Source organism: Salvelinus alpinus, chromosome 6 (assembly GCF_045679555.1).
Source record: "Salvelinus alpinus chromosome 6, SLU_Salpinus.1, whole genome shotgun sequence".
Taxonomy (NCBI): Eukaryota; Metazoa; Chordata; class Actinopteri; order Salmoniformes; family Salmonidae; genus Salvelinus; species Salvelinus alpinus.
Window position 1 is genome coordinate 50,697,345 of NC_092091.1, and position 26,396 is coordinate 50,723,740.

The window sequence follows — 26,396 nt, forward strand, 5'->3', positions numbered from 1 at the left end:
ATTGAACTGTAGGCATAAGAGGGCGTCCTGTTTAGTCTTAATACCGTAACTTACTTAGGCCTACATTTCAATATATAGGCTACTGAATCAATCATTAATTTTTTCATGCCATCACACTATGCGAGACATTTATGCTTTGAAATGCAATCAAGCATTTTAGTTTTATAATGAAATAACAAAGGGAGCTTCGAATAATTTGCCTAAACAACAAATAAACTGCAACTCAAGAATGCATGCAACTATTTTTTGTCTTCTGTAATAAAGGCTTTGTATGACTTATTTTGTGTAAGAACAGACTCTCTGGTACAGTTATTTATTTAGTGTTGTTTACACAGTTCCAAAATGGTCAGAAAGAATTATAATAATGTAACTTAACAGCAGCTGTTTGGCACACATAATACTCATACAACGCTTGCTCTTATACCCTCCTTTATCTTGATCTCAAGTAGTTTCCACAGCTAAGTCAAATGTCTTCCACAGATCTGACTTCCTCTTTCCCTCCTGAGCAACCAGTAAACATTCTGTTTTTTCACGTCTTCCTCATCAATTTTGCTGTTGACATTACTGTGTTTGGAGTTTGTTATAACAAATGTATTGATGTGATTATGATAAGCTATAGGTCAGGCCCTATTGGTTATATGCATGCGATGAGAGTGAGACAATGTGCGCCAGTCACACAGGCACTCGCTGTCATTTTTTTTAACACAGTCTGACATTTCTTGAGTCATTTGTGTGTCTTAATTATTTAATCAAACAGTATGCTTAAACCATCAGACAAGCTCAGTGCATATGTAGTTGGTTTTATTCAAGCACATATGGAAAAATACGTTTAAAAGTTTCGACCAATGGATTGGTCTTAAGAACAAGACGACTCTCGGTCAACCAAGATTTTATTTTGACGGGGACAGCCCTAAACTAAAGCAAGCAGCAGTGACTGTACTGCACAGTCAATTAACAATTAAGAGTGAGAAAGAGACAAGAGAAACTGTGTTCTGATGCTGGGAGCATTTTAAGGTCTCACCTTCATAGCGCAGAGCTAGCAGTAGCGGGATGAAAGAGGAGTCGGCCGTGAGCTCCAGGTAGAGTATGAAGCCCTCACTCACGATTCCACGCTCTGGAACATCGTCCAGGTCTGAGTCAAAGAGCAGCGGAGCCATAGAGTTGTTTCCGCTTCGCACAATCAGCCTGACAAAGAGGGAGAAGAAAGGATGGAGGGGAAGAAAGAAGAGTAGAGAGGCAGCAATCAAATCAAACTGTAACGTCCTGACCAGAGTTCTTATGTGTTTTGCTTGTTTAGTGTTGGTCAGGATGTGAGCTGGGTGGGAATTCTATGTTGTGTGTCTAGTTTGTCTGTTTCTATGTTGGGTTAAATGTGTTGCCTGATATGGTTCTCAATTAGAGGCAGGTGTTTGACGTTTCCTCTGATTGAGAACCATATTAAGGTAGGCTGTTCTCACTGTTTGTTTGTGGGTGATTGTTCCTGTGTCAGTGTTGGTGCTACACGGGACTGTGACGGTTAGTTTGTTTTGTCATTTTGTATAGTGTCTTGTTTTTGTTTGATTAAATTCATTATGTCTAATTACCACGCTGCACATTGGTCTTCTGATCCTTCTCGCCTCTCCTCGTCTGAGGAGGAGGGCGACGTAGACTGCCGTTACACAAACTTAATTTGTCACATGCACAGAATACAACAAGTGTAGACTTTACTGTGAAATGCTTACTTACAAGCCCTTAACCGACAGTGCAGTTCAAGAAGAGTTAATAAAATATTTACCAAGTAGACTAAAATAAAAAGTAATAATACAAAACGAACACACTAAGAATAACAATAATGAGGTTATATACAGGGGGCACCGGTACCGAGTCAGTGTGCAGGGGTACAGGTTAGTTGAGGTCATTTGTACATGTAGGTGGGGGTGAAGTGACAATGCATAGATAATAAACAGCGAATAGCAACAGTGTACAAAAGGGAGGGGGAGGGTCAATGTAAATTGTCCGGTGGTAATTTTACTAATTGTTCAGCAGTCTTATAGCTTGGGTGTAGAAGCTGTTGAGGAGCCTCTTGGTCCTAGACTTGGCGCTCCGGTCCCGCTTGCCATGCAGTAGCAGAGAAAACAGTCTATAAATGGGGTGACTGGAGTCTCTGACAATTTTATGGGCTTTCCTCTGACACCGCCTATTATATAGGACCTGGATGGCAGGAAGCTTGGCCCCAGTGATGTACTGGGCCGTTTGCACTACCCTCTTTAGAGCCTTACGGTCAGATGCCAAGCAGTTGCCATACTAGGCGGTGATGCAACCAGTCAGGATGTTCTTGATGGTGCAGCTGTAGAACCTTTTGAGGTTCTGGGGACCCATGCCAAATCTTTTCATTCTCCTGAGGGGGAAAGGTGTTGTCTTGCCCTCTTCACGACTGTCTTGGTATGTTTGGACCATGATAGTTCCTTGGTGATGTGGACAGCAAGGAACTTGAAACTCTCGACCAGCTCCACTACAGCCACGTCGATGTTAATAGGGGACTGTTCGACCCGCCTTTTTCTGTAGTCCACGATCAGCTCCTTTGTCTTGCTCACATTGAGGGAGAGGTTGTTGTCCTGGCACCACACTGCCAGTTCTCTGACCTCCTCCCTATAGGCTGTCTCATCGTTGTCGGTGATCAACCCTACCACTGTTGTGTCATCAGCAAACTTAATGATGGTGTTTGGCCGTGCAGAGTCATGTTTGGCCACGCTGTCGTGGGTGAACAGGGAGTACAGGAGGGGACTAAGCACACACCCCTGAGGTTCCCCAGTGTTAAGGATCAGCGTGGCAGACATGTTGTTGCCTACTCTTACCACCTGGGGGCGGCACGTCAGGAAGTCCATGATCCAGTTGCAGAGGGAGGTGTTTAGTCCCAGAGTCGTTAGCTTAGTGATGAGCTTCGTGGGCACTATGATGTTGAACGCTGAGCTGTAGTCAATGAACAGCATTCTCACTTCAGTGTTGCTTGCCTTGAAGCGAGCATAAAAGGCACTTAGCTCGTCTGGTAGGCTCACATCACTGGGCAGCTCGCATCTGGGTTTCCCTTTGTAGTCTGTAATAGTTTTCAAGCCCTGTCACATCCGACGAGCATCAGAGCCGGTGTGGTAGGATTCAATCTTAATCCTGTACTGACGCTTTGCTTGCTTAATGGTCTGTCTGAGGGCATAGAGGGATTTCTTATAAGTGTCCGGATTAGTCTCCTGCTCCTTGAAAGTGGCAGCTCTAGCCTTTAGCTCAATGTGGATGTTGCCTGTAATCCATGGCTTCTGGTTGGGATATGTATGTACAGTCACTGTGGGGATGACGTCGTCAATGCACGTATTGATGAAGCGGATGACTGAGGTGGTGTACTCAATGCCATTGGATGAATCCCGGAACATATTCCAGTCTGTAATAGCAAAACGGTCCTGTAGTGTAGCATTCGCGTCATCTGACCACTTCCGTATTGAGCGAGTCACTGGTACTTCCTGCTTTAGTTTTGGCTTGTAAGCAGGAATCAGGAGGATAGAATTGTGGTCAGATTAGCCAAATGGAGGGCGGGGGAGAGCTTTGTATGTAGGTATACAGTGTGTCTATGTATGCGGATGACTCAACACCATACACGTCAGCTACCACAGTGATTGAAATGATTGCAACACTTAACAAAGAGCTGCAGTTAGTTTCAGAATGCGTGGCAAGGAATAGGTTAGATAAAAATACACCTTATGGAACAGCGTGGACTGTGAAGCAACACAAACATAGGCACAGAAACATGCATACAAACACACAATAACATACGCACTATACACACACGTATATGTGGATTTTGTGTGGCCTTGGCAGCAGCAAATGGGGATCCATAATAAATATAAATACAAATGGAGGGTGGATAAGAACCAGCGGTCTGGAAAGTTACTGAGTGAGGGAAAAGGCAATCACTTGGTTTTGGTCACTGATACAGTTGGATAGCTGTGGATTAGTGAGGAATGTGGGCCGAGGTCAGATGAAGTGAGAAGGAACAGTTTTATTTATCACTTAACTTCCCTCCTAGCAACAGATATGTATTGGCTGTTTTGATGTGCAAGGAGGAGACTGTGCTGGTGGAAAAATGTATTTGTCTTTTTAGCTGTTTGACCCATTGGGTGTATTAACTTGGTTTGAGCTTTGACTAGTTGCCTGTTAGTTTTTCACTCTGTTTGTCATAACCTAACACTAGTGTCCAAAACACAGCGAAGGCAGGTCACCAGCAAAAACACAGTGAAGGCTGGTCACCAGCAAAACCAGCATCTATACTGGACCAGCCTATGATGGTGAATGCTGAACTCACAATACAATGCAGCCAAATTATTGTTGTACTTTTGCAACTTCACTTTTTCAAAGTAAGTTATTATCTAACCAATACACAATACTGGGTTAGAAAATAGAATTGTACTAAGATCGGTTTTACATTATTCATGTGGAATTGAGCAGCTGCATCTGCAGTTTGAACAATAACACAGCTGTCACCACGCCACTGATTTAGTAAATAGCTGAGGGATGGGGCTGGAGACATGTAACCACTCTCAAATTCATAGACTGACCATCCATGTGACTTGAACATGTTTGGACTTTATACAGTGTTTGTTCACAATTAGATAGAAGTAAAAACAAGGTTCTATTTTGGGTACTGATGGGGTAAGACAGTTGAACTAAGCTCATGAGGCATTTATAAGTTATATTTTTTAAGGATCAAAGGGTACATATCATTAATTTAAAAGTAAAACAATGGATGTAGCAATTGCAGATTGCCCCTTTAACATCTTAACTTACTTATCATTGTCCTCGTCCAGCGCAACCCTCTCAAAGTGGAGGTGAAGCCTATGTCCCTTCTTGGCCTCCAGTAGCCAATGGCAGCTCAGATTATTGCCGTTGCTATGGTTACTCGTAGATGGAGGAGGCGGCGAGAAGATTCTACCCACGGTCGCGTTTCGGATCCACCCTCCACATGACACAGCTAACAGTTGGGAAGAACAATCAAGAGTCATCAGTTATATACACTGTGTGTGGACACTGGCGTTGGGGCCAGCCACAGAAACATCAGCACTTCCCTCAACTGTGTGAGATGTGGGGCCTTCCGTGGACAAACAATTTCCAATGAGCTCACAGTACCCATACTGGCCACAACAAAACTGCATTGTGCGTTTCAGGAAACACATTTTCTGTGCAGCCCAGACAATTGTTGTATCCTATTGACATGGTCAAAGATTCTACAGTCAGAAGATAGCGAACACTAACCCACACACTGAGGTTCAGGAGAGCTCCAATGGGGTTGAGTCATGTTCAAGCAGGTGGCTACCTCGTGGCCCCTGACCTGGAAGCCAGGGTCACAGTGGAAGTGGGCATGGCCTCCAGGGTGGATGTCCGTTACTGTCACACCCCCTCCCTCAGGAGAAAGAGGGAACAAGCAGGAGAGGAGGAAGGCTGTTGCATGTAGGACAGATTAAGGGAGTGAGAAAGATGGAGGAAAGAGAGAGTGCTACAGATCAATTGTACAAAACAAGGCAGGATGACATGTGAACAAACCATCACACTCAAAGCGCTCACTGGGGTGAAATACCTTTTATTTTATTAAATAAAAATAATATTTAACCTTTATTTAACTAGGCAAGTCAGCTAAGAACAAATTCTTATTTACAATAACGGCCTACCCCGGCCAAACCTGGACGATGCTGGGCCAATTGTGCGCCTCCCTATGGGACTCTTAATCACGGCCGGATGTCATACACCTTGATAATGTATTCATGCAAAATTTGAGTAGTCGTTTCATTTTTGTAATTTTTATTAAACTAAAATAATCACCTCAAGTTTGGTGTGCTTCCCCTCCTTGTTGTGGACAGCACCCATATAAAACCATTGTATTGACTCAAACATGTTTTCTTGGAAAAAGAAAAGACGCCACTCTGAATTTACCTTGATAGTGTAGGCTGAACACACCATGATCAGTCTGCCGGAGACTGCGGTAGTAAATCTGCACCTGATTGGTTGAGCTTCGAATCACCTGACCCTCACGCATCAGGGTCTCATTGGCTAAGAGTTCTGGTCCCGTCCCTCCATAGCCAAGGATAGTCAGGGACTCGTCCTTGGATAGGTTCACTTTCTTCACCTGGGGAGAGGGGAGATTGTGGACATCTAGTGATTCATTAAGGAATCATTGAGGAGTAAAAATGCCTAACACTGGTTACTAACCAACATGTATACATTATTCTCAACTGGTTCTACCCAATGTCGAATGGATTTCACATGATGTATACTGCAACTGTTTGCTTGGAGAGGACTACAGGGGTGAAGTGGGTACTCTTAGCAAACAGGTAGCTGGGGAATCCACACCCGCCTACTTTTTCTTTCTCTTCTACCCCAATAGCCGGACACCGCTCTAGCCTGGTGGAAGTGTTTGCTCCCCACAGCCGACTGGCTGGTACTCTGCAGCAATCCCTCTCAGAAGGGGTCTCCCCCTTCCCTGGAGAATGGAGTTGGTGGGATGCTCCTGGATGACATGGTGGATGTTCCTGTTCTCAATCCTACCAACCAGCCATGGAGATATAACACTTGCAGTGGAAATCGAAAGCAGTGTCCTCTGGCAACGGGGGCCTCCTTGGAGATGTTAAGCCCGTACCAGACACAGACTAGAAACAGTTTCGCCGCCCTGGATCCAGAGGTTCCGGCACCTTCTTCCCTGGGTGCTTCCAATTCGAGATCGGATCCAGAGGTACCTGCACCTCTGTCCTCTGTTCTGTCTCCCTCTCCGGTGGCTTCTACCTCGGGTTCAGATCCACCGTGAGGCTGTCTGAGACTCCAGCCCATTCATCATCCACAATGGATACTACAGCTGGCTCCGGTCTATCGGGCCCTTCGGTCCTCGAGGGGTTTGCGAAATCAGTTGAGGCGAAAGAACGGAAGTTCCTCCTCAGCCATTGCACCAGCTGTCGTCATTGCCAGTTTTATGGGGGGGAAAAATCATAGTTCCCGGGGAAAAAACTCTGTGCTATCCTGGATTATGAGTACAGGACATTACAAGGCTGCTTTCGACCGTTCTACGACAGTTGCCGGGAGCTGACGCTGTCGTAGTCCATGTGGGGTCAAACGACATTAGGAGGGCTAGCTCGGAAATTCTCAAAATGGATTTTAAAGAACTGATTCTAGCACTGAAAGATTCCAAAAAGCGCCAAATTATTCAGGTCCGGTACCATCATTGGGTAGCGGGTGTGAAAGATTCAGCAGAATACTGGCATTACACACCTGGCTAAAATAGTGCTGTAGCTCTGTTGAAATCACTTCTATAGATAACTTCGACACCTTCTGGAAACTTTCTACATTTCCTGTAGAAATGATGGAGTCCATCTGAACCATATTTACTCCTGGACTCAATGACCCAAGCCCAGCTCAGTTAATCCCTACCATTGCGTCTGAGTTATCATAATGCTGTAGCAAATGTACATTATCCCAGGGGCGTTGGCAGACACAATGTAAGTAACATAATGTATGTCCCTCTAACGGCCCTGAATGCCTCTGTTAAGCCTACAGCTATTGTATGCAGTAACATGAACCAGAGTTAAACTGTTAGCACTGACACGGTGTGCCCTAGTAGGAAGTCCATTGTGTGCAGCTCACCCTGCACTATCAGCTCAAACATAAATAACATGAGCATGTCTATTTCTGCTAAGCATCCCAGTAAAGCATTGAAAAGAATCACAAACCCCAGAAAAAATTGAAAAAATAGCCCATATTAACATATGTAGCCTAAGAATAAAGTTCATGAAATCATTAACTTGCTTGTAACAGACGGCATTCATATTCATATTCTCTGAAACTCACCTAGATAATACCTTTGATGATACAGTGGCAGCAATACATGGTTATAAAATGAACAGAAAAAATATATGCCAATGGTGGAGGTGTTGCTGTTTATACTCAGAATCACATTACTGTATGACTGTTAAATGCCTGTGGATTCATGAGGAATTTTAAAATGTTATGGTTGAGAGGGATGAGGCAAAAGGTATAGAAAATAAGTCTGGATGCACAACCGATTGGCAAACATACTGCAAATTGAGAAATCATGTGACTGAACGGAATAAAAAGAAGAAACTATACTATGAAACAAATATAAATTATATAAAGACGTTATGGGACAAAAGGCAAACTCAGCTCCATCATTCATTGAATCAGATGGCTCATTCACCACAACAGCCACTAATATTGCCATTTACTTTAACTATTTTTTTAATTGGCAAGATTAGTAATCTTAGGCATGGCATGCTAGCAACAAATGCTGACAAGTATAACTGATCAAATTACAAAAGACAAGCCTTGTAATTTTGAATTCTCTTAAGTTAGTGTGGAAGAAGTGAAAAACTATTGTTGACTATCAACAGTGACCAGCCACTGGGGTCTGACAACTTGGATGGAAAATGACTGAGGATAATAGCGGACGATATTGCCACTCGTATTTGCCATATCTTCAATCTAAGCCTACTAGAAAGTGCATTCCCTCAGGCCTGGAGGGAAGCAAAAGTCATTCCGCTACCCAAGAATAGTAAAGCCCCCTTTAATGGCTCAAATAGCTGACAAATCAGCCTGTAATCCTTAGTACAGTTTTGGAGAAAAAAAGTTATTTGACCAAATACAATGCAATTTTACTGTAAAAGATTTGACAAAAGACTTTCAGCACGCTCATAGGGAAGGACATTCAACAAGCACAGCACTTACACAAATGGCTGATAATAGGCTGAAAGAAATTGATGATAAAAATATTGTGGGAGCTGTTTTGTTAGACTGCAGTGCGGCTTTTGACATTATCGATCATAGTCTGTTCATGGAAAAACGTATGTATTATGGCTTTACACCCACTGCTATCAAATCAAATTTTATTGGTCACATACACATATTTAGCAAATGTTATTGGGGGTGTGGCGAAATGCTTGTGTAGTAGTATCTAACAGTACAGTAGTATCTAAAATGAGTCACAACAAAACACACATCTAAAATTAAAATAATCTATTTAAGAAATATATAAATATTAGATCATGCAATGTTGGAGTTGCATTGACTAAAATACAGTAGAATAGAATACAGTATATACATATGACATGAGTCTAGCAGTATGTAAACATTATTAAAGTGACTAGTGTTGCATAATTAAAGTGGCCAGTGATTCCAAGTCTATGTATATAGAGCAGCAGCCTCTAAGGTGCAGGGTTGCTTAAAACCTTTCACGAGTCACAAACCCGGATCCGGGATCCCCCCCATCACAAAAGCTGACTAGCATAGCTTAGCCTAAAGTTACAGGGATATCATAAAATAAAATGTTCATGAAATATCAAGTCCAAGACATCAAATGAAAGATACAGATCTTGTGATTCAAGCCATCATCTCTGATTTTTTAAATGTTTTACAGGGAAGACACAATATGTAAATCTATTAGCTAACCACGTTAGCAAAAGACACCACTTTTTTTAATCCACCATTTTTTTTTACTGCATCAGTAGCTATCACAAATTCGACCAAATAAAGATATAAATAGCCACTAACCAAGAAACAATTCTCATCAGATGACAGTCTGATAACATATTTATTGTATAGCATAGGTTTTGTTAGAAAAATGTGCATATTTCAGGTATAAATCATAGTTTACAATTGCAGCCCCCATTACAACTATCACTAAAATGACTAGAATAACTACAGAGACCATCGTGTATTACCTAATTACTCATCATAAAACATTTCTTAAAAATACACAGCGTACAGCAGATGAAAGACACAGATCATGTGAATATAGCCAATATGTCAGATTTTCTAAGTGTTTTACAGCGAAAACACAATATAGCGTTATCTTAGCTTACTACAAGTCAGTCACACAGTAGCATTGATTCATGCCAAAAATAGCAATAACGTTATAAACCACCAAACGCTATTAATTTTTTCACTAACCTTCTCAGAATTCTTCAGATGACAGTCCTGTAACATCATATTACACAATGCATATAGTTTGTTCGAAAATGTGCATATTTAGCCGCACAATTCGTGGTTACACAACGTGTTTAGTGGGCAAAAAATCAAGCAATCTGTCCGGCGCCATTTTGGAAAGGCACCTAATCTTATCGAAAACTATTCATAAACTTGACTAAAAAAATACAGGTTGGACAGCATTTGAAAGAGAAATTAGTTCTTAATGCAATCGCTGAATTACATTTTTAAAATTAACCTTACTGCGCAATACTGGGTACAATACAGGGTGCGATAGCGCAACGCTACATGGAAAATAATGGCGTCTAATACATTTTTCTTTTTCAACAGAACAACGTTTTATCAGCATAAATAGTACCTACTATTAGCTGAACTCCCATCAGAATCTTGTGAAAGGTGTCCGTTGGCCAAAATAATCGTTGCTGGGTTGGAGAATGTTTCCCTCGACGTTGCAATTAGCAGTACAGAATGGCATTCGAGAGAGAGACACCCACGTTTCTACAGCGCCATGGAAATAAATACCTGAAAATCGCAATATACTGACCTAAACTGGTATAATTCGGTTCAAAATAACAAGATTATGATGTCTTTAAAGCCTATAGCGAATAAAAACAGAGCCGGATACTTCTAGGAGCTAAAACCAGACGTTCTAAAAAGACATGCCAAGACCCTCTTTGCGTCAGCGCGAAGTCCCGAAAGGTCGGACACCTCGGTTCCAATCAATTTAAAAACTTTGGGAAATACGTAGGAACGTCATTTCAACTCTCCCTATTCGCTAACAGCCAGGGGAAGGCGTATGCAGTGCATCTCAACCAATAGAAGACAGGCAAAGTTAAAGACAGGTCTCAAAGCAGATGATAAAATTTCCCATTCTCACACAGACATAGGAAAAGTGCTCTAAGTCGAGTTCTGTTTCACTTACAGACATAATTCCAACGGTTTTAGAAACTAGAGAGAGTTTTCTATCCAATAGTAAGAATAATATGCATATTGTACGAGCAAGAATTGAGTAGGAGACCGTTTACATTGGATACACATTTGTGCTATGTCGAAATAGCACCCCCCTAGTGGCAAGAAGTTAACCGGGTGGAAGCTGGCTAGTGATGGCTATTTAACAGTCTGATGGCCTTAAGATAGAAGCTGTTTTTTAATCTTGGTCCCAGCTTTAATGCACCTGTACTGACCTCGCCTTCTGGATGATAACGGGGTGAACAGGCCGTGGCTCAGGTGGTTGATGTCCTTGATGATCTTTTTGGCCTTCCTGTGACTTCAAGTGCTGTTTGTTTTGTTGACGTTGAGTGAGAGGTTGTTTCCTGGCACCACTCTCCCAGGAACCTCACCGCCTCCCTGTAGGCCCTCTCTTCATTGTTGGCAATCAGGCCTACTAGTGTTGTGTCGTCTGCAAACTTGATGATTGAGTTGGAGGCATGTCATGGATGAACAGGGAGTACAGGAAAGTGCTGAGCATGCGCCCTTGTGGGGCAACTGTGTTGAGGATAAACGAAGTGGAGGTGTTGTTTCCTACCATCACCCCCTGGGGGCGGTCCGTCAAGAAGTCCAGGAGCCAGTTGCACAGTTCAGACCCAGGGCTCCGAGCTTAATGATGAGCTTGGAGGGTACTATGATGTTGAATGCTGAGCTATAGTCAATGAATAGCATTCTTACATAGGTATTCCTATTGTCCAGATGGGATGGGGAAGCGTGCAGTGCGATGGCATCGTCTGTGGATTTATTGGGGCGGAAAGCAAATTGAAGTGGGTCTGGGTGTCAGGTAAGGTAGAGGTGTGATCCTTAACTAGCCTCTCAAAGCACTTCATGATGACAGAAGTGAGTGCTACGGGGCGATAGTCATTTAGCTCAGTTACCTTTGCTTTCTTGGATACAGGAACAATGGTGGACATATTGAAGCATGTGGGAACAGCAGACTGGGATAGGGAGAGATTGAATATGTCCATAAATACTCCAGCCAGCTGGTCTGCGCGTGCTCTTAAGATGTGGCTAGGGATGCCGTCTGGGCCGGCAGCCTTGCGAGGGCTAACACGTTTAAATGTCTTACTCACGTCAGCCACGGAGAAGGAGAGCCACAGTCCTTGGTAGCGGCCCACGTCGGTGGCACTGTGTTATCCTCAAAGCGGGCGAAGAAGGTGCTTAGCTTGTCCGGTAGCAAGACATCGGGTCTGCGATGTGGCTGGTTTTCCTTTTGTAGTCCATGATTGTCTGTAGATCCTGCCACATACGTCTCATGTCTGTGCCGTTGAATTGCGACTCTGCTTTGTCTCTGTACTGACGTTTTGCCTGTTTGATTGCCTTACGGAGGGAATAACTACACTGTTTGTATTCAGCCATATTGCCAGTCACCTTGCCATGGTTAAATGCGGTGGTTCTCGCTTTCCGTTTTGCGTGAATGTCCAGATGGGATCTATACACAGTTTCTGGTTTCTGGTTTGGTTATGTTTTAATAGTCACAGTGGGTAGAACATCTCCTAAACACTTACTGATGAACTCAGTCACCATATCCGTGTATTCGTCGATGTTATTCTCAGAGGCTACCCATAACATATCACAGTTCGCGTGATCAAAACAATCTTGAAGCATGGATTCTGATTGGTCAGACCAGCTTTGACTAGACCTTATTATGGATACTTCCTGTTTGAGTTACTGCCTATAGGAAGGGAGGAGCAAAATGGAGTCATGATCAGATCTGCCGAAGGGAGGGCGGTGGAGGGGCTAGTAGGCATTTCGAAAAGTTGAGTAGCAGTGGTCCAATGTTTTTGCGTTTTCCTCAAATTTGCTCTGTTAATATCCCCAGCTACAATAAATGTCGCCTCAGGATATGTGATTTCCAGTTTGCATAAAGTCCAGTGTAGTTCCTTGAGGGCTGTCGTGCTATCGGCTTGATGGGGAATATGCACGGCTGTGACTCTTGGGAGGTAATACGGTCGGCATTTGACTGTGAGGTATTCTAGGTCGGGTGAACAAAAGGACTTGAGTTGCTGTATGTTATCACAATCACACCATGAGTGGTTAATCATGAAACATACACCTCGCCTTTCTTCTTCCCGGAGAGTTCTTTATTTCTGTCTGCACGATGTACTGAGAAACCAGATGGCTGAACGGACAGGGACAGTATATCCCGAGAGAGCCATGTTTCCAGGAAATAAAGTATGTTGCAATCCCTGATGTCTCTCTGGGAGACAAGGAGATCCATGCCCTGAGCTCGTCTACTTAATTATCCAGAAACTGAAAATTACCGAGTAATATACTCAGAAGCGGTGGATGGTGTTTACGCCTCTTGAATTGAACTAGAAGTCCACTGCGAATACCTTTTCTCCACTGGTGGTGTTTTGGAGCAGCCTCTGGAACAAGTTAAATTGCCCTGGGGGGTACGACCAAAGGATTAAATTCGGGAAAGTTGTATTGTTTGTCGGTCTACCGAAACAGAAACCTGTCGAATGCTGAAACCTGAACTAAAGACCTCGGTTTAAAAGCTCACAGTGTTTTTATATATCTGCGGCTCTGTTGGGCTAAATTGCTGTGAGTGCTGCTATCTGTCCCGGGATCCTGCAAGATTCCATATAGGGGGAGAGATGCAAAAGCCTAGCTAGCCTAGCTGGCTCTGTGGACTCAAATGGAGGCCGCTATTGAACGTTTCCAACGTTGCAGGAGCTGCATTTACTTTGCTTTGATCCAGGACAATGTGGACTGCGTTGACTTTCAATGTAGCAACTGCTTGCTTGCGGAGGACTACAGGAGTGAAGTAGCTACTCTTAGCAAGCAAGTAGCAAACCTACATAAGCTACTGGGGAATCCACGCCCACCTACTTTTTATTTTTCTTCCACCCCAGTAGCCGGACGCCGCTCTGGTCTGATGGAAGTTTCGCCGCTAGGCAGGGCTCCATCCCCGAAGGGGTCTCCCCCTTCCCTGGAGAACAGAGCTGATCTCGACCCAACCAACCAGCCATGGAGGTACGTCACTCGCCGTGGAAGTCGAAGAAGGCATCCTTTGGCAATGGGGGTCTCCATGGAGATGTTGAGCCCGGAACTGACACAGACCAGAAACAGCTTTTCCGCCCTGGATCCAGAGGTTCCGGAGACTTCGTCCGTGGTGGCTTCCCAATCAAGATCGGATCCGGAGGTACCTGCGTCTTCGTCCTCGGCTCTCTCTCCCTCGGCTTCTACCTTGGATTCAGATCCTCGGAGCTCACCAGACTGTGAGGCTGCCTGAGAGACCGGCCCATTCAACATCACCGGCTGTCATCATAGGCAGTTCTATGGTGAGAAACATCTCGGTCCCCAAGCCAAAAACCCTGTGCTACTAGGAGCACGAGTACAGGATATAATAAGGCTGCTTCCGACTGTTCTACCACAGATGCCGGGAGCTGACACTGTCATTGCCAACAAAGGGTATATAACAAAGTATTGAGATAAACTTGTTATTGACCAAATACTTATTTTCCACCATAATTTGCAAATAAATTCATAAAAAATCCTACAATGTGATTTTCTGGAATTTTTGAAGTGTACCTATGATGAAAATTACAGGCCTCTCATCTTTTTAAGTGGGAGAACTTGCACAATTGGTGGCTGACTAAATACTTTTTTGCCACACTGTATGTAGCAAAATTTGAAATGGTGTTTTTTACATTAGATAAAAGTAGAGACTCAGAGCTACAAAATGATATATCATACACTGCATTTGAGGAAAAATAGGAAAGTAATTCTGCTTTGATAGTTGATCAACTTGTAAACTCACTTTTGAGAAAATCGCCTTTGAATGTTTTACTAGCTAGTGAAGAGCTCTTTGTCAACACCCATTCAGCATTGTTCACGCACTCTTAAGCTTTAGCCCCACCCATCTCGTTTCGCTCTCGAAGCGCACACTTGACGCTCTGGACGATGATTTGTTTACCTCTGGATAGAATGAAAACACCCTAACCAGCTCTGCTGGCAACAATGTCATTGCGCTTGCAGACGTTTACTGACACCGGCCATATTCTACGGGTGTTGTACACACGTCACGTAACGTTAGCTAACAAGCCAGCCAGCCAACGTTAAATAGTTAAACAATGAACAGTGCCAACAATGCCAGTGCTGGGAGCTAACCAACCATGTTCATTGTTAGCCAGCTAGCATTAGGCTCTAACTAGAACAGCACACGGCTCTGGGAAAAGAATAATAACATCAGCTAGGGAGCCAGCCAGGTAACGTTAGCTAGCTAACAGTACACTTTAGCATCAGACATATAGCTAGCTATAAACAATGTACCGAGCTAGGTAAACAAAGTGTAAGTTCACACACGTCACATAATGTTAGCTAATGAGTCAGCCAGCTAATGTTAGCTAGTTAAACAACAATGAACAGTGCCAACAATGCCACAGTGCTGGGAGCTAACCAACCATGTTCAATGTTAGCTAACTAGAACAGCAAACGGCTCTAGGAAATGAATGATAACATCAACTAGGGAGCCAGCCAGCTAACCTTAGCTAGCTAACAGTACACTTTAGCTTGAAATGAAACCAATTTCTGTCAAAATTAGAAAACGTGTAATATCTGAAAATGTAGCTAGCTATCTTACCTGTATACATCATCGTGTCAGGAATGCCTTGCCACGGTTGCCCTTAGTTTGAAGATGTAATCCGGAGACAGGAGTTTCCTCCATTTCTTTAGCTGTCATAGTCTAATTCCACAGATTTCAAAACTTGATCCTCCAGAAAGTGGAGAGCCACACTTATGCAGCTCCACTACACAGTACAAAAAGCCGCTTTCGACAGGACTACCAACACAGACTGACAAGCTTCTATGGCAGACCAATCCAAACTCCTCTCTCGGCATGTTCAGCCCACTCATTATCTCAGCCAATCATGGCCAGTGGGAAGGTTGCCAGCTTTTTCTGTGGATTAACCAACAAGGCTCGTAATTTAACAATTGTATTCGTATTTACAGATAGCATACACGTTTGTTATTAAGGCACATGAAAGTGCACATGTTCAAGGAGGCATTTCTTCCCAAAAATGCATTTTGATTAAAAATTTTTTTTTACATTCACACGGCTCTCCTGTCTTCACAGGACTTGCGACATACACCTAGTTTCCTGAATCGGGTCACATATGGAAGTATAGATTAGCCAAATTGTTTTACCTGAGCATGACCCAAAAACGAAGGACTTATTAGCCAGCCCTACTCTGTTGTTTATGATTTTGTTGTCATGGAGGACTGATTGGGCTCATTGATTCGAGTTGAAAAACAAATACTGCTTTCATGGAATGGCATGCTTTGAGCACTACTGAAAGTGCTATTTACATGTAAAAAATGAATGCCATATGCTGTATTTGCTGTAGGCCTATTGTTTACCTTTTTGTTGGTGAAACTTTGATATCTTGATAATATGCAGCTGTTTAAAGGGCAAATCCACAGAGGAAACAATAACAAAATGGGAGCTCCACCTCTGTTTAGGTAAAAAGCTGAGGGATAGGCCTGGAGACATGTAACCATTCTCTGATTAATAGACAGAGCTATGGATGCAAGGACTGACCATCCATGATACACATGTTTTTGTTTTAAACATGTTGTGAGGCTATACAGCGTTTGTTTACATTTACAATGTTTACAAACATTGGAATACAACAAGCTTATATTTTGTGTTCTCAGCAGTGTGACAGTTGAACTAAGCTCATGAGGGATTTCTAAGTTATATTATTCAAGTATCAATGGATATACACTACCGCTGAAAAGTTTGGGGTCACTTAGAAATGTCCTTGTTTTTGAAAGAAAAGCTAAATATTTGTCCATTACAATAACATCAAAATTATCAGAAATACAGTGTAGACATGTGAATGAAGTAGTACACAGTCTTGTACCAGATCTTCAGTTTCTTGGCAATTTCTTGCATGGAATAGGCTTCATTTCTCAGAACAAGAATAGACTGATGACTTTCAGAAGAAAGTACTTTGTTTCTAGCCATTTTGAGCCTGTAATTGAACACACAAATGCTGATGCTCCAGATACTCAACTAGTATAAAGAAGGCCGGTTTTATTGCTTCTTTAATAAGCAGGACAACAGTTTTCAGCTGTGCTAACATAATTGCAAAAGGGTTTTCTAATGATCAATTAGCCTTTCAAAATGATCAACTTGGATTAGCTAACACAACGTGCCATTGGTACACAGGAGTGATGGTTGCTGATAATGGGCCTCTGTACGCCTATGTAGATATTCCATTAAAAACTGCCTTTTCCAGCTACAATAGTTATTTACCACATTAACAATGTCTACACTGTATTCCTGATTAATTTGATGTTATTTTAATGGACAAACAATTTGCTTTTCTTTCAAAAACAAGGACATTTTTAAGTGACCCCAAACTTTTGAACGGTAGTGTGTATATACTGTATATATAATTTAGAAATCCAAAAATGGATGTTGCAACTACAGATTGCCCCTTTAAGTCTATCAAAAGTGTGCAAGTTCGAGCATGTGTCCATTATGCCTATGGATTTTGTTTTTATTAGCATGAATTAGATTGAGCAATAAAAGCCCCACTTTTATTCGACCGGCTTGGATCCACACTATGCAGCTGTTGCAAGAGCACATTTTTCACTGGCTGTCCACTGGTTTCAAAAACAATGATTGATAGGCAGCTTAAACTTGTTGAATTCAACCATTATTGGGTTCAAATACACATCTAGATTTGTGAACAGCCATCCACAACAACTACAATCCGTAAGGCGAAAATAGCTAAATGAGAGAGCAGAAGTGTGATTCACATCAATTAACTATATACAGTAGATATCAATAATAAGTGATATCCGTATCGCCATAGACTACATCACTGCTGTCATCCTTACCTCCAAGCGTTTATTCAAATTGGATAATCTTTGGATATCGACAGCAGTCACACCATTGGAAGACAAAGCTAGGACTTTAGCCTAAAAAAGCCTATTCCTGCTCTTTTCCCACAATCCATCAAACACATTTGGGTGTGTCATCATAGTGGTCTCTGACTTGTGGTCAGACTCGCTCAGGTGGAACAAACTTAAACTTGTGCCTTTTTTTCAATGCTGATTTGAATGTACTTGAGAAAACAGAGAAGTGACAAAGATTTTTTTTCGCAAACATCCGTCTGAATTTATAAGTAATCCTAGGAGTAATCATTTAGTTTTTCAAAAGTATCTGTAATCTGATTACAATATTTTTGTTGGTAACGTAACGGATTACAATGACATTTTTTTTGTAATCCCTTAGTTTCTCCCACTTTTCTCTGCAGATCCTCTCAAGTTCTGTCAGGTTGGATGGGGAGCGTCGCCGCACAGCTATTTTCAGCTCTCTCCAGAGATGTTTGATTGGGTTCAAGTCCGGGCTCTGGTTGGGCCACTCAAGGACATTCAGAGACTTTTCCCGAAGCCACTCCTGTGTTGTCTTAGCTGTCTGTTTAGGGTCGTTTTCCTGTTGGAAGGTGAACCTTCACCCCAGTCTGAGGCCCGGAGCGCTCTGGAGCAGGTTTTCATCAAGGATCTCTCTGTACCTTGCTCTGTTCATCTTTCCCTCGGTCCTGACTAGTCTCCCAGTCCCTGTCACTGAAAAACATCCCCACAGCATGATACTGCCAACGACATGCTTCACTGTAGGGATGGTGCCATGTTTCCTCCAGACGTCTAGTTGGCATTCAGGCCAAAGTGTTTAATTTAATCACCAGAGAATTTTATTTCTCATGGAATGGGAGTCTTTAGGTGCCTTTTGGCAAACTCCAAGCGGGTTTTCATGTGCCTTTTACTGAGGAGTGGCTTCCATCTGGCCACTCTACCATAAAGGTGATTGATGGAGCGCTACAGAGATGGTTGTCCTTCTGGAAGGTTCTCCAATCTCCACAGAGGAACTCTGGAGCTCTGTCAGAGTGACCATCAGGTTCTTGGTCACCTCCCTGACCAAGGCCCAACTCTCCCAATGGCTTAGTTTGGCTGGGCGGCCAGCTCTAGGAAGAGTCTTGGTGGTTCCAAACTACTTCCATTTAAGAATGATGGAGGCCACTGTGTTCTTGGGGACCTTCAATGCTGCAGAATTTTTTTTGGTACCCTTCCCCAGATCTGTGCCTCAACAAAATACTGTCTCAGAGCTCTACGGACAATTCCGTTGACCTCATGACTTGGTTTTGTCTCTGACATGCACTGTCAACTGTGGGACCTTATATAGACAGGTGTTTGCCTTTCCAAATCATGTCCATTCAATTGAATTTACCACAGGTGGACTTCAATCAAGTTTTAGAATAATCTCAAAGATGATCAATGGAAACAGGATGCATCGGAGCTCAATTTCGAGCCTCATAGCAAAGGGTCTGAATACTTATGTAAATCAAGTATTTCTGTTTTTTATTTTAATAAATGTGCAACATTTTGAAAAAAACTGTTTTCACGTTGTCATTATGGGGTATTGTGTGTAGGTTGATGAGGATTTGTATTTATTTATTTAATAGAATAACGCTGTAACGTAATAAAATGTGGAAAAAATGAAAGGGTCTGAATACTTTCCGAATGCAATGTATGTGTGAAATTAGTGTCGATATAGTTTAGGCTCAATTTCCAGGCAATTATAAGGGTGATTATCAACTGGCCACTGCACCTGGTTATAACTCCAGTTCTGTTTGTGATATTACGATTCTACCAACGGCGATGTGTTTTATATAGACGTATTAAGGAAAAGTCAAGGACGGAGGGGGGTATTACTTTAAAAATTTCAGAATAATAAAATTAATTAATTAATGAGCAGTCAAAATTACTGCTTTAGCGGTTCTAGTGTTAGGTCAAAACTGTAAGTCGGCGACTCAGGAACATTCACAGTCTTCTTGGTAAGCAACTCCAGTATAGATTTGTCCTTGCTTTAGGAAATTATCCTGCTGAAAGGTGAATTAATCTCCCAGTGTCTGGTGGAAAGCGGACTGAACCAGGTTTTCCTCAAGGATTTTGCCTCTGCTTAGCTCCATTCCGTTTCTTTTTTATCCTGAAAAACTCCCCAGTCCTTAACTATTACAAGCATACCCATAACATGAGGCAGCCATACTATACTTGAAAATATGGAGTTGTACTCAGTAATGTGTTGTATTGGATTTGTCTCAACATAACACTTTGTAGTGACTGGGTGTATTGATCCACCATCCAAAGTGTAATTAATAACTTCACCATGCTCAAAGGGATATTCAATGTCTGTAGTGCCTCTTTCAGCCCTTATGCTGCATGTCACCCAGTCATATACAGTATGATGCAGTTCATTTAGGCCTAAGACAGGGAGTAGCCTATCATGCAAACATTTCATGCAAACATTTCATGCAAACAAACACTTCTTACTCATTACGTTTGTACAAATACAAAACTTTCAATCATACACTATAATTTCCATTCCGACATTACATTTATCCATTGCAGTGCCATTCTATAACATCGAAGTAGAGTTCTAGGTTATTGTACATAACATACAGTGCATTCGGAAAGTATTCAGACACCTTGACTGTTACAGCTTTATTCTAAAATTGATTAAATTAATGTTATTCCTCAACAATCTACAAACAATACCCCATAATGACTAAGCAAAAACAGGTTTTTAGATTCCTTTGCAAATTTATTAAAAATAAAAAGCAGATAATCAAATCAAATTGTATTTGTCACATACACATGGTTAGCAGATGTTAATGCGAGTGTAGTGAAATGCTTGTGCTTCTAGTTCCGACAATGCAGTAATAACCAACGAGTAATCTAACCTAACAATTTCACAACTACCTTATGCCGTACCAGGCGGTGATAGAACCCGACAGGATGCTCTCAATTGTGCATCATCATCATGTATTGATCACATCTATTCAGACCCTTTGCTACGAGACTCGAAATTGAGCTGAGGTGCATCCTGTTTGCACTGATCATCCTTGATGTTTCTACAACTTGATTGGAATCCACCTGTGGTAAATTTAAGTTGTTTCTATTTTAATTAAATTCTTAAATTGGTCATTACTATGTGGCAGTATCATCTCTCTCCTTTTCAGAAAGCTCCATCACTGAGTTTTTCTCCCAACAGTTTTAGTTAGCTAGGCTAGCTAGCCAGCTAGCCTAACTTTAGCTTGGCTTGTTTACCTCTAGTGGGGGCATAGCAAATTGACAAGGAAGCATGAGGGGCATTGAGCATGCAAATAGCGTGCATATGATAACCAATCAAAAAGTCGCTAAAAATTTGAGCTAACCTCCCCTTTTAGTTACCAGACCAGTGAGTCACAGCTCGCAGCCACGTAAGTGGGAGAAGCTGTCTGTGCATCAGCCGTCACAGCAATGGCGCACACACAAGCAGAGAAGCACAAGGGGAGGGGGTGTGTAGCGGGAGAGGGAAAATGCTATATCGGGGACCGCAGCAATCAAATTGGTGCTGTAATCAAATTGCTGCTGTTACCTACCCATTGAGCACTGTATCACAGTGACATCCAGATGGTTACTACCAATATTACAAGTTATTTCTCATGGAGACTCAAATTAAGATCACGCGGAATGGAACTAATTGGCTATGGTTTCCAAATCCAGATTGTGTTATTTCTCCTTCGCCCATCAACGTGAACTGCACTTTTTTTAAAACTAGCACCATGCTGCTGCTGTTGTCAGCTAGCCAGCATAAACTAGCTGGGAAGGGCTTATCAGGATGATTGACTAAACCGAATCCTTTCGTCTCCACACTCGACTCTCAACTGCGTGACATACGTCATCCATTTGGGCACCAGGCGTGTCCGTATATGTACTGCTGCTTGTAATCACATAAGTCTACATGAGCCAAAAACTGACTCCTGTCCAGACCAGTTCTGTCACAGCTCTTCCTTGCTGTGTACAGTGGTTTGTCCTTTAAAAGTTGCAGCGTACTGCGGCACAGCTTGAATGGTGCCGCAGAATTCTATGGCACGTTATTTAAGCGTGAACCACTGGTACCATTAATGCTAGTCAGTGCTAGTTTGACCACCAGAGGGCATCTTTGAGAAGCATTTGATAGCCTTCAATAGTGGCTGTACTAGAGAATCTAAATCTTTTTTTTGTAAGAACATAGTATATGGGACTGATTTTGCTTAATTCATATTATGGTGTTTCTATTCCAAGAAAAATGAAAAACCCTCTGGGTTTCCTTTAGGATGGATCAGAAAATATAGCGCTGTACAACGTGACGGTCAGGAGTAGGCTACAGTACTGGGCTATTTAGTTAAAGAATCCCCGTGACGTGCAGGCACGCGGGAGACCGAGGTTCAAGGAGTAGACTGTCCTTGTAAATAAGAATTTGTTCTCAACTGACTTGCCTAGTTAAATAAAGTTTACAACAAAGAACATAACATTTCTATACCCTAATTTTCAAATTCTAGTCTAACCAATACCCAAACGGAGATTCAACGGAAAAAAATCTCATTGATTTATCAAGACTAGTCCCCATAATTGTCTCAGAGCAGTGCGAAACGGTGCTAAAATAGTTGTAGGCTATTGCTTCAAATCCGATTGCTTCTAACTTCAATATGCTCTTTAAATAAATAAGACCTACCCCACTTTTAACAGCACATTACTCAACACTTGTGGGACTCATTTCGCCTACAGTAGATCGAAAATATGACGTGACTCTCCGCCAATAATTACATATAGAGGATTGGAGGATGTTTCTGTAATTCAGTGATATTTATTCCCATAGTAATTCGTTATGGATCCATAACTAAATAAACATCAGCATTTTGAAAGAGTATTTTTATTAAATATTTTATTAACGAAAGCATAAAGATGCCATTATTAGTTACATTATTTTAGTTTGAACGTGCAGACTGGCACTAAGAACAGAACAGTGGGAACGTTTCCCTCGTCAGTGCCATTATTAGTGCAATGCTCCTTAAAGTGTTGCCAGTGTGGGTCCACCCCCCTCCCCCATCCTCCTGGGCTAGGTCGGTCTTCTGTGCGCGGCTCTGCGGCCCTTCCCTGCCCTCGTGCCTTGAACCTTGCGCGCTTTCAGTGGATACAGCTGGAGAACTACAAGGCAATCCCATTGTGCGCCACGACCAATATGCCATGACCAATATGACCAATATATATTGTCCTGCTAATAACAGGGCTAATAATATAACTGTGAGAATATCCAACGAGCTTTTATATAATTCTTAATCAATAAGAATAATAATCGCTTTGTAATAACAATATTTTGGAGATTATTTAATTTTCAAATAATGAAAAATGAGCGAGAAAAGGCCATTCTTGGAAATGCGGTGAGACATTATTACTAACTTGTAAATAAAGCCAGTTTGTTATTTAGAATGATTTATTTCTGTGCCTGACTCATCTACACCAGCTACACACAGACGCATTACAGAATCACTCACCTGAAATGGAGTCAGCAGGAGCAGACTGCCCCCCTCTGGCGGACGAGAAGCGCGTCCAGCAGCATGCGACCATGTTGCAACGTCTGGGCACCGCCATGGATCGGGTGCTGCAGACGATGGATAGATGGAAGAGAGAAGGAGGTCTTCCAATGCCTCCACCAGCCCCACTACAGCAGGCCCCACTGTCCACCCCTCCTTCACCCGATCCCAGCGGGATTCGGCTCGCGCTCCCGAGGGAGTATGATGAGACGGCTGCCGGATGCCAGGGGTTCCTACTCCAGCTGGAACTCTACCTGGCGACCGTCCACCCGGCTCCTTCGGGACGTGAGAGCGTATCCGCCCTCGTCTCCTGCCTCTCAGGCAAAGCCCTGGAGTGGGCCAACGCCGTATGGAGTGAGAGAGACGCAGCATTGGACCATTCCGCAGAGTTCACCCGCCGCTTTCGGGCAGTTTTCGACCACCCGCCTGAGGGTCGAGTGGCGGGTGAACATCTGTTCCATCTGAGGCAGGGGACGAGGAGCGCGCAGGATTTCACTTTGGACTTCCGGACCCTGGCCGCCAGCGCGGGATGGAACGACAGGGCCCTGATCGATCACTACCGGTGCAGTCTGCGCGAGGACGTCCGTCGGGAGTTGGCCTGCCGAGACACCACCCTCACATTGGACCAGCTGGTGGACCTGTCCATCTGGCTGGACAACCTGCTGCCTACCCGCAAGGTGGGCCATGTTTTTTTTTACCCGTTTTGTGTTCACCCTGTCCTACCGACCAGGTTCCCAGAACGCTAAGGCAGACGCACTGTCCCAGATGTATGACACAGAGGAACGGTCCATGGATCACACTCCCACACTCCCGGCCTCTTGCCTGGTGGCACCGGTAGTGTGGGAGCTGGACGTGGACATCGAGCGGGCATTACGTACAGAGCCCACTCCTCTCCAGTGTCCAGCTGGGCGTCTGTACGTTCCGTCTGCTGTCCGCGACCGGTTGATCTATTGGGCCCACACGTCACCCTCCTCTGGTCATCCTGGCATCGGTCGGACAGTGCGTTGTCTTAGTGGGAAGTACTGGTGTTCCACCTCGGCCAAGGACGTGAGGGTTTATGTTTCCTCCTGCTCGGTGTGCGCCCAGTGCAAGGCTCCCAGGCACCTGCTCAGAGAGAAGTTACAACCCCTACCCATTCCACAAAGGCCGTGGTCGCACCTGTCAGTGGACTTCCTGATGGATCTTCCTCCCTCACAGGGCAACACCACGATCCTGGCCGTTGTGGATCGGATTTCTAAGTCCTGCTGTCTCCTCCCTTTGCCCGGTCTCCCTACGGCCCTACAGACTGCGGAGGCTCTGTTCACTCATGTCTTCCGGCACTACGAGGTGCTGATCGGGGTCCCCAGTTCACGTCCAGGGTCTGGAGGGCATTCATGGAACGTCTGGCGGTCTCGGTCAGCCTCACCTCAGGTTTTCACCCCGAGAGTAACGGGCAGGTGGAGAGTGTAAACCAGGATGTGGGTAAGTTTCTGCGGTCATATTGCCAGGACTGTCCAGGGGAGTGGGCGGCATTCATCCCCTGGGCAGAGATGGCCCAAAACTCACTCTGCCACTCCTCCACTAACCTCTCCCCCTTCCAGTGCGTACTGGGGTATCAGCCGGTTCTGGCACCTTGGCATCAGAGCCAGATCGAGACTCCTGCGGTGGATGAATGGTTTAAGCGCTCGGAGGAGACTTGGGACGCCGCCCATGTGCCCCTGCAACAGGCCGTGAGGCGGCAGAAGGCGAACCACCGCAGTGAGGCTCTCGACCCGAAACCTGCCCCTCCGCCTGCCCTGCCGGAAGCTGGGCCCGTGGTTCGTGGGGCCATTCAAAGTCCTGAGGAGACTGAACGAGGTATGCAACAGGGTACAGCTTCCCCCAGATTACCGTATTAATCCCTCGTTCCATGTGACTCTCCTCAGGCCGGTGGTGGCTGGTCCACTCCAGGAGTCTGAGGTGCGGGAGGTTCCTCCGCCCCCTCTGGACATCGAGGGGGCCCCGGCGAATGCTGTTCGAGCCATCCTGGACTTGATCGTCGGGAGAGTAATTCAGTACCTCGTGGAGTGGGAGGGGTAGCGTCTGGAGGAGAGATGCTGGGTGCCGGTGGAGGACGTCTTGGACCCTTCGTTGCTGCGGGATTTCCACCGTCTCCATCCGGATCGCCCTGCGCCTCGTTCTCCGGGTCGTCCCCGAAGGTCGGTGTTGGCGCAATGCTGGAGCCGCGCGTCAAGGGGGGTACGGTCACGACTTCCGCCGAAGTCGGTCCCTCTCCTTGTTCGGGCGACGTTCGGCAGTCGACGTCACCGGCCTTCTAGCCCTCACCGATCCTCTTTTCATTTTCCATTTGTTTTGTCCTTGTCTTACACACCTGGTTTCAATCCCCCAATTACTTGTTCATTATTTAACCCTCTGTTCCCCCATGTTTGTTTGTGAGTGATTGTTCATTGTATTGCGGTCCGTATTTGTGGCCTTGGATTTATTGACGTGTATTGTGATTATTGTTGAGTAAAATTGCGTACATTACTCATATCTGCTGTCCTGCGCCTGACTCATCTACACCAGCTACACACAGACGCATTACAATGGGTATCCGAGCTGTGTGCCTGTAGTTTAGATAGACAGCTAGGTGCATTCAACATGTCAATACCTCTCATGAATAAAAGTAGTGATGAAATCAATCTCTCCTCCACTTTCAGCCAGGAGAGATTGACATGCATATTATTAACATTAGCTCTCTATGTACATCCAAGGAACAGCCGTGCTGCCCTGTTCTGAGCCAATTGCAATTTTCCTAAGTCCTTTTTTGTGGCACCTGACCACACGACTGAACAGTAGTCAAGGTATGACAAAATCAGGGCCTCTAGGACAGGCTTCGTTGATAGTGTCGTTAAGAAGGCAGAACAACGCTTTATTATAGACAGACTTCTCCCCATCTTAGCGACTACTGCATCAATATGTTTTGACCATGACAGTTTACAATCTAATGTTACTCCAAGCAGTTTATTCATCTCAACT

The 26,396-nt window shown here is 43.9% G+C and overlaps 1 protein-coding gene across 5 annotated transcripts in view; it reads right to left on the bottom strand.

Annotated features, from left to right (window-relative positions):
• LOC139578816 (seizure protein 6 homolog) overlaps positions 1-26,396 on the bottom strand; it is an 84,407-nt gene that overhangs the window by 29,621 nt on the left and 28,390 nt on the right. For all 5 annotated transcript variants that reach the window (XM_071406871.1, XM_071406869.1, XM_071406870.1 and 2 more), the window contains 4 exons: positions 5,950-6,142; positions 5,275-5,460; positions 4,810-4,993; positions 1,022-1,185 (listed from right to left, as the gene is read on the bottom strand). In XM_071406871.1, the coding sequence (XP_071262972.1) occupies positions 1,022-1,185; positions 4,810-4,993; positions 5,275-5,460; positions 5,950-6,142 (727 nt within the window). The remainder of the gene's footprint in view (positions 1-1,021; positions 1,186-4,809; positions 4,994-5,274; positions 5,461-5,949; positions 6,143-26,396) is intronic.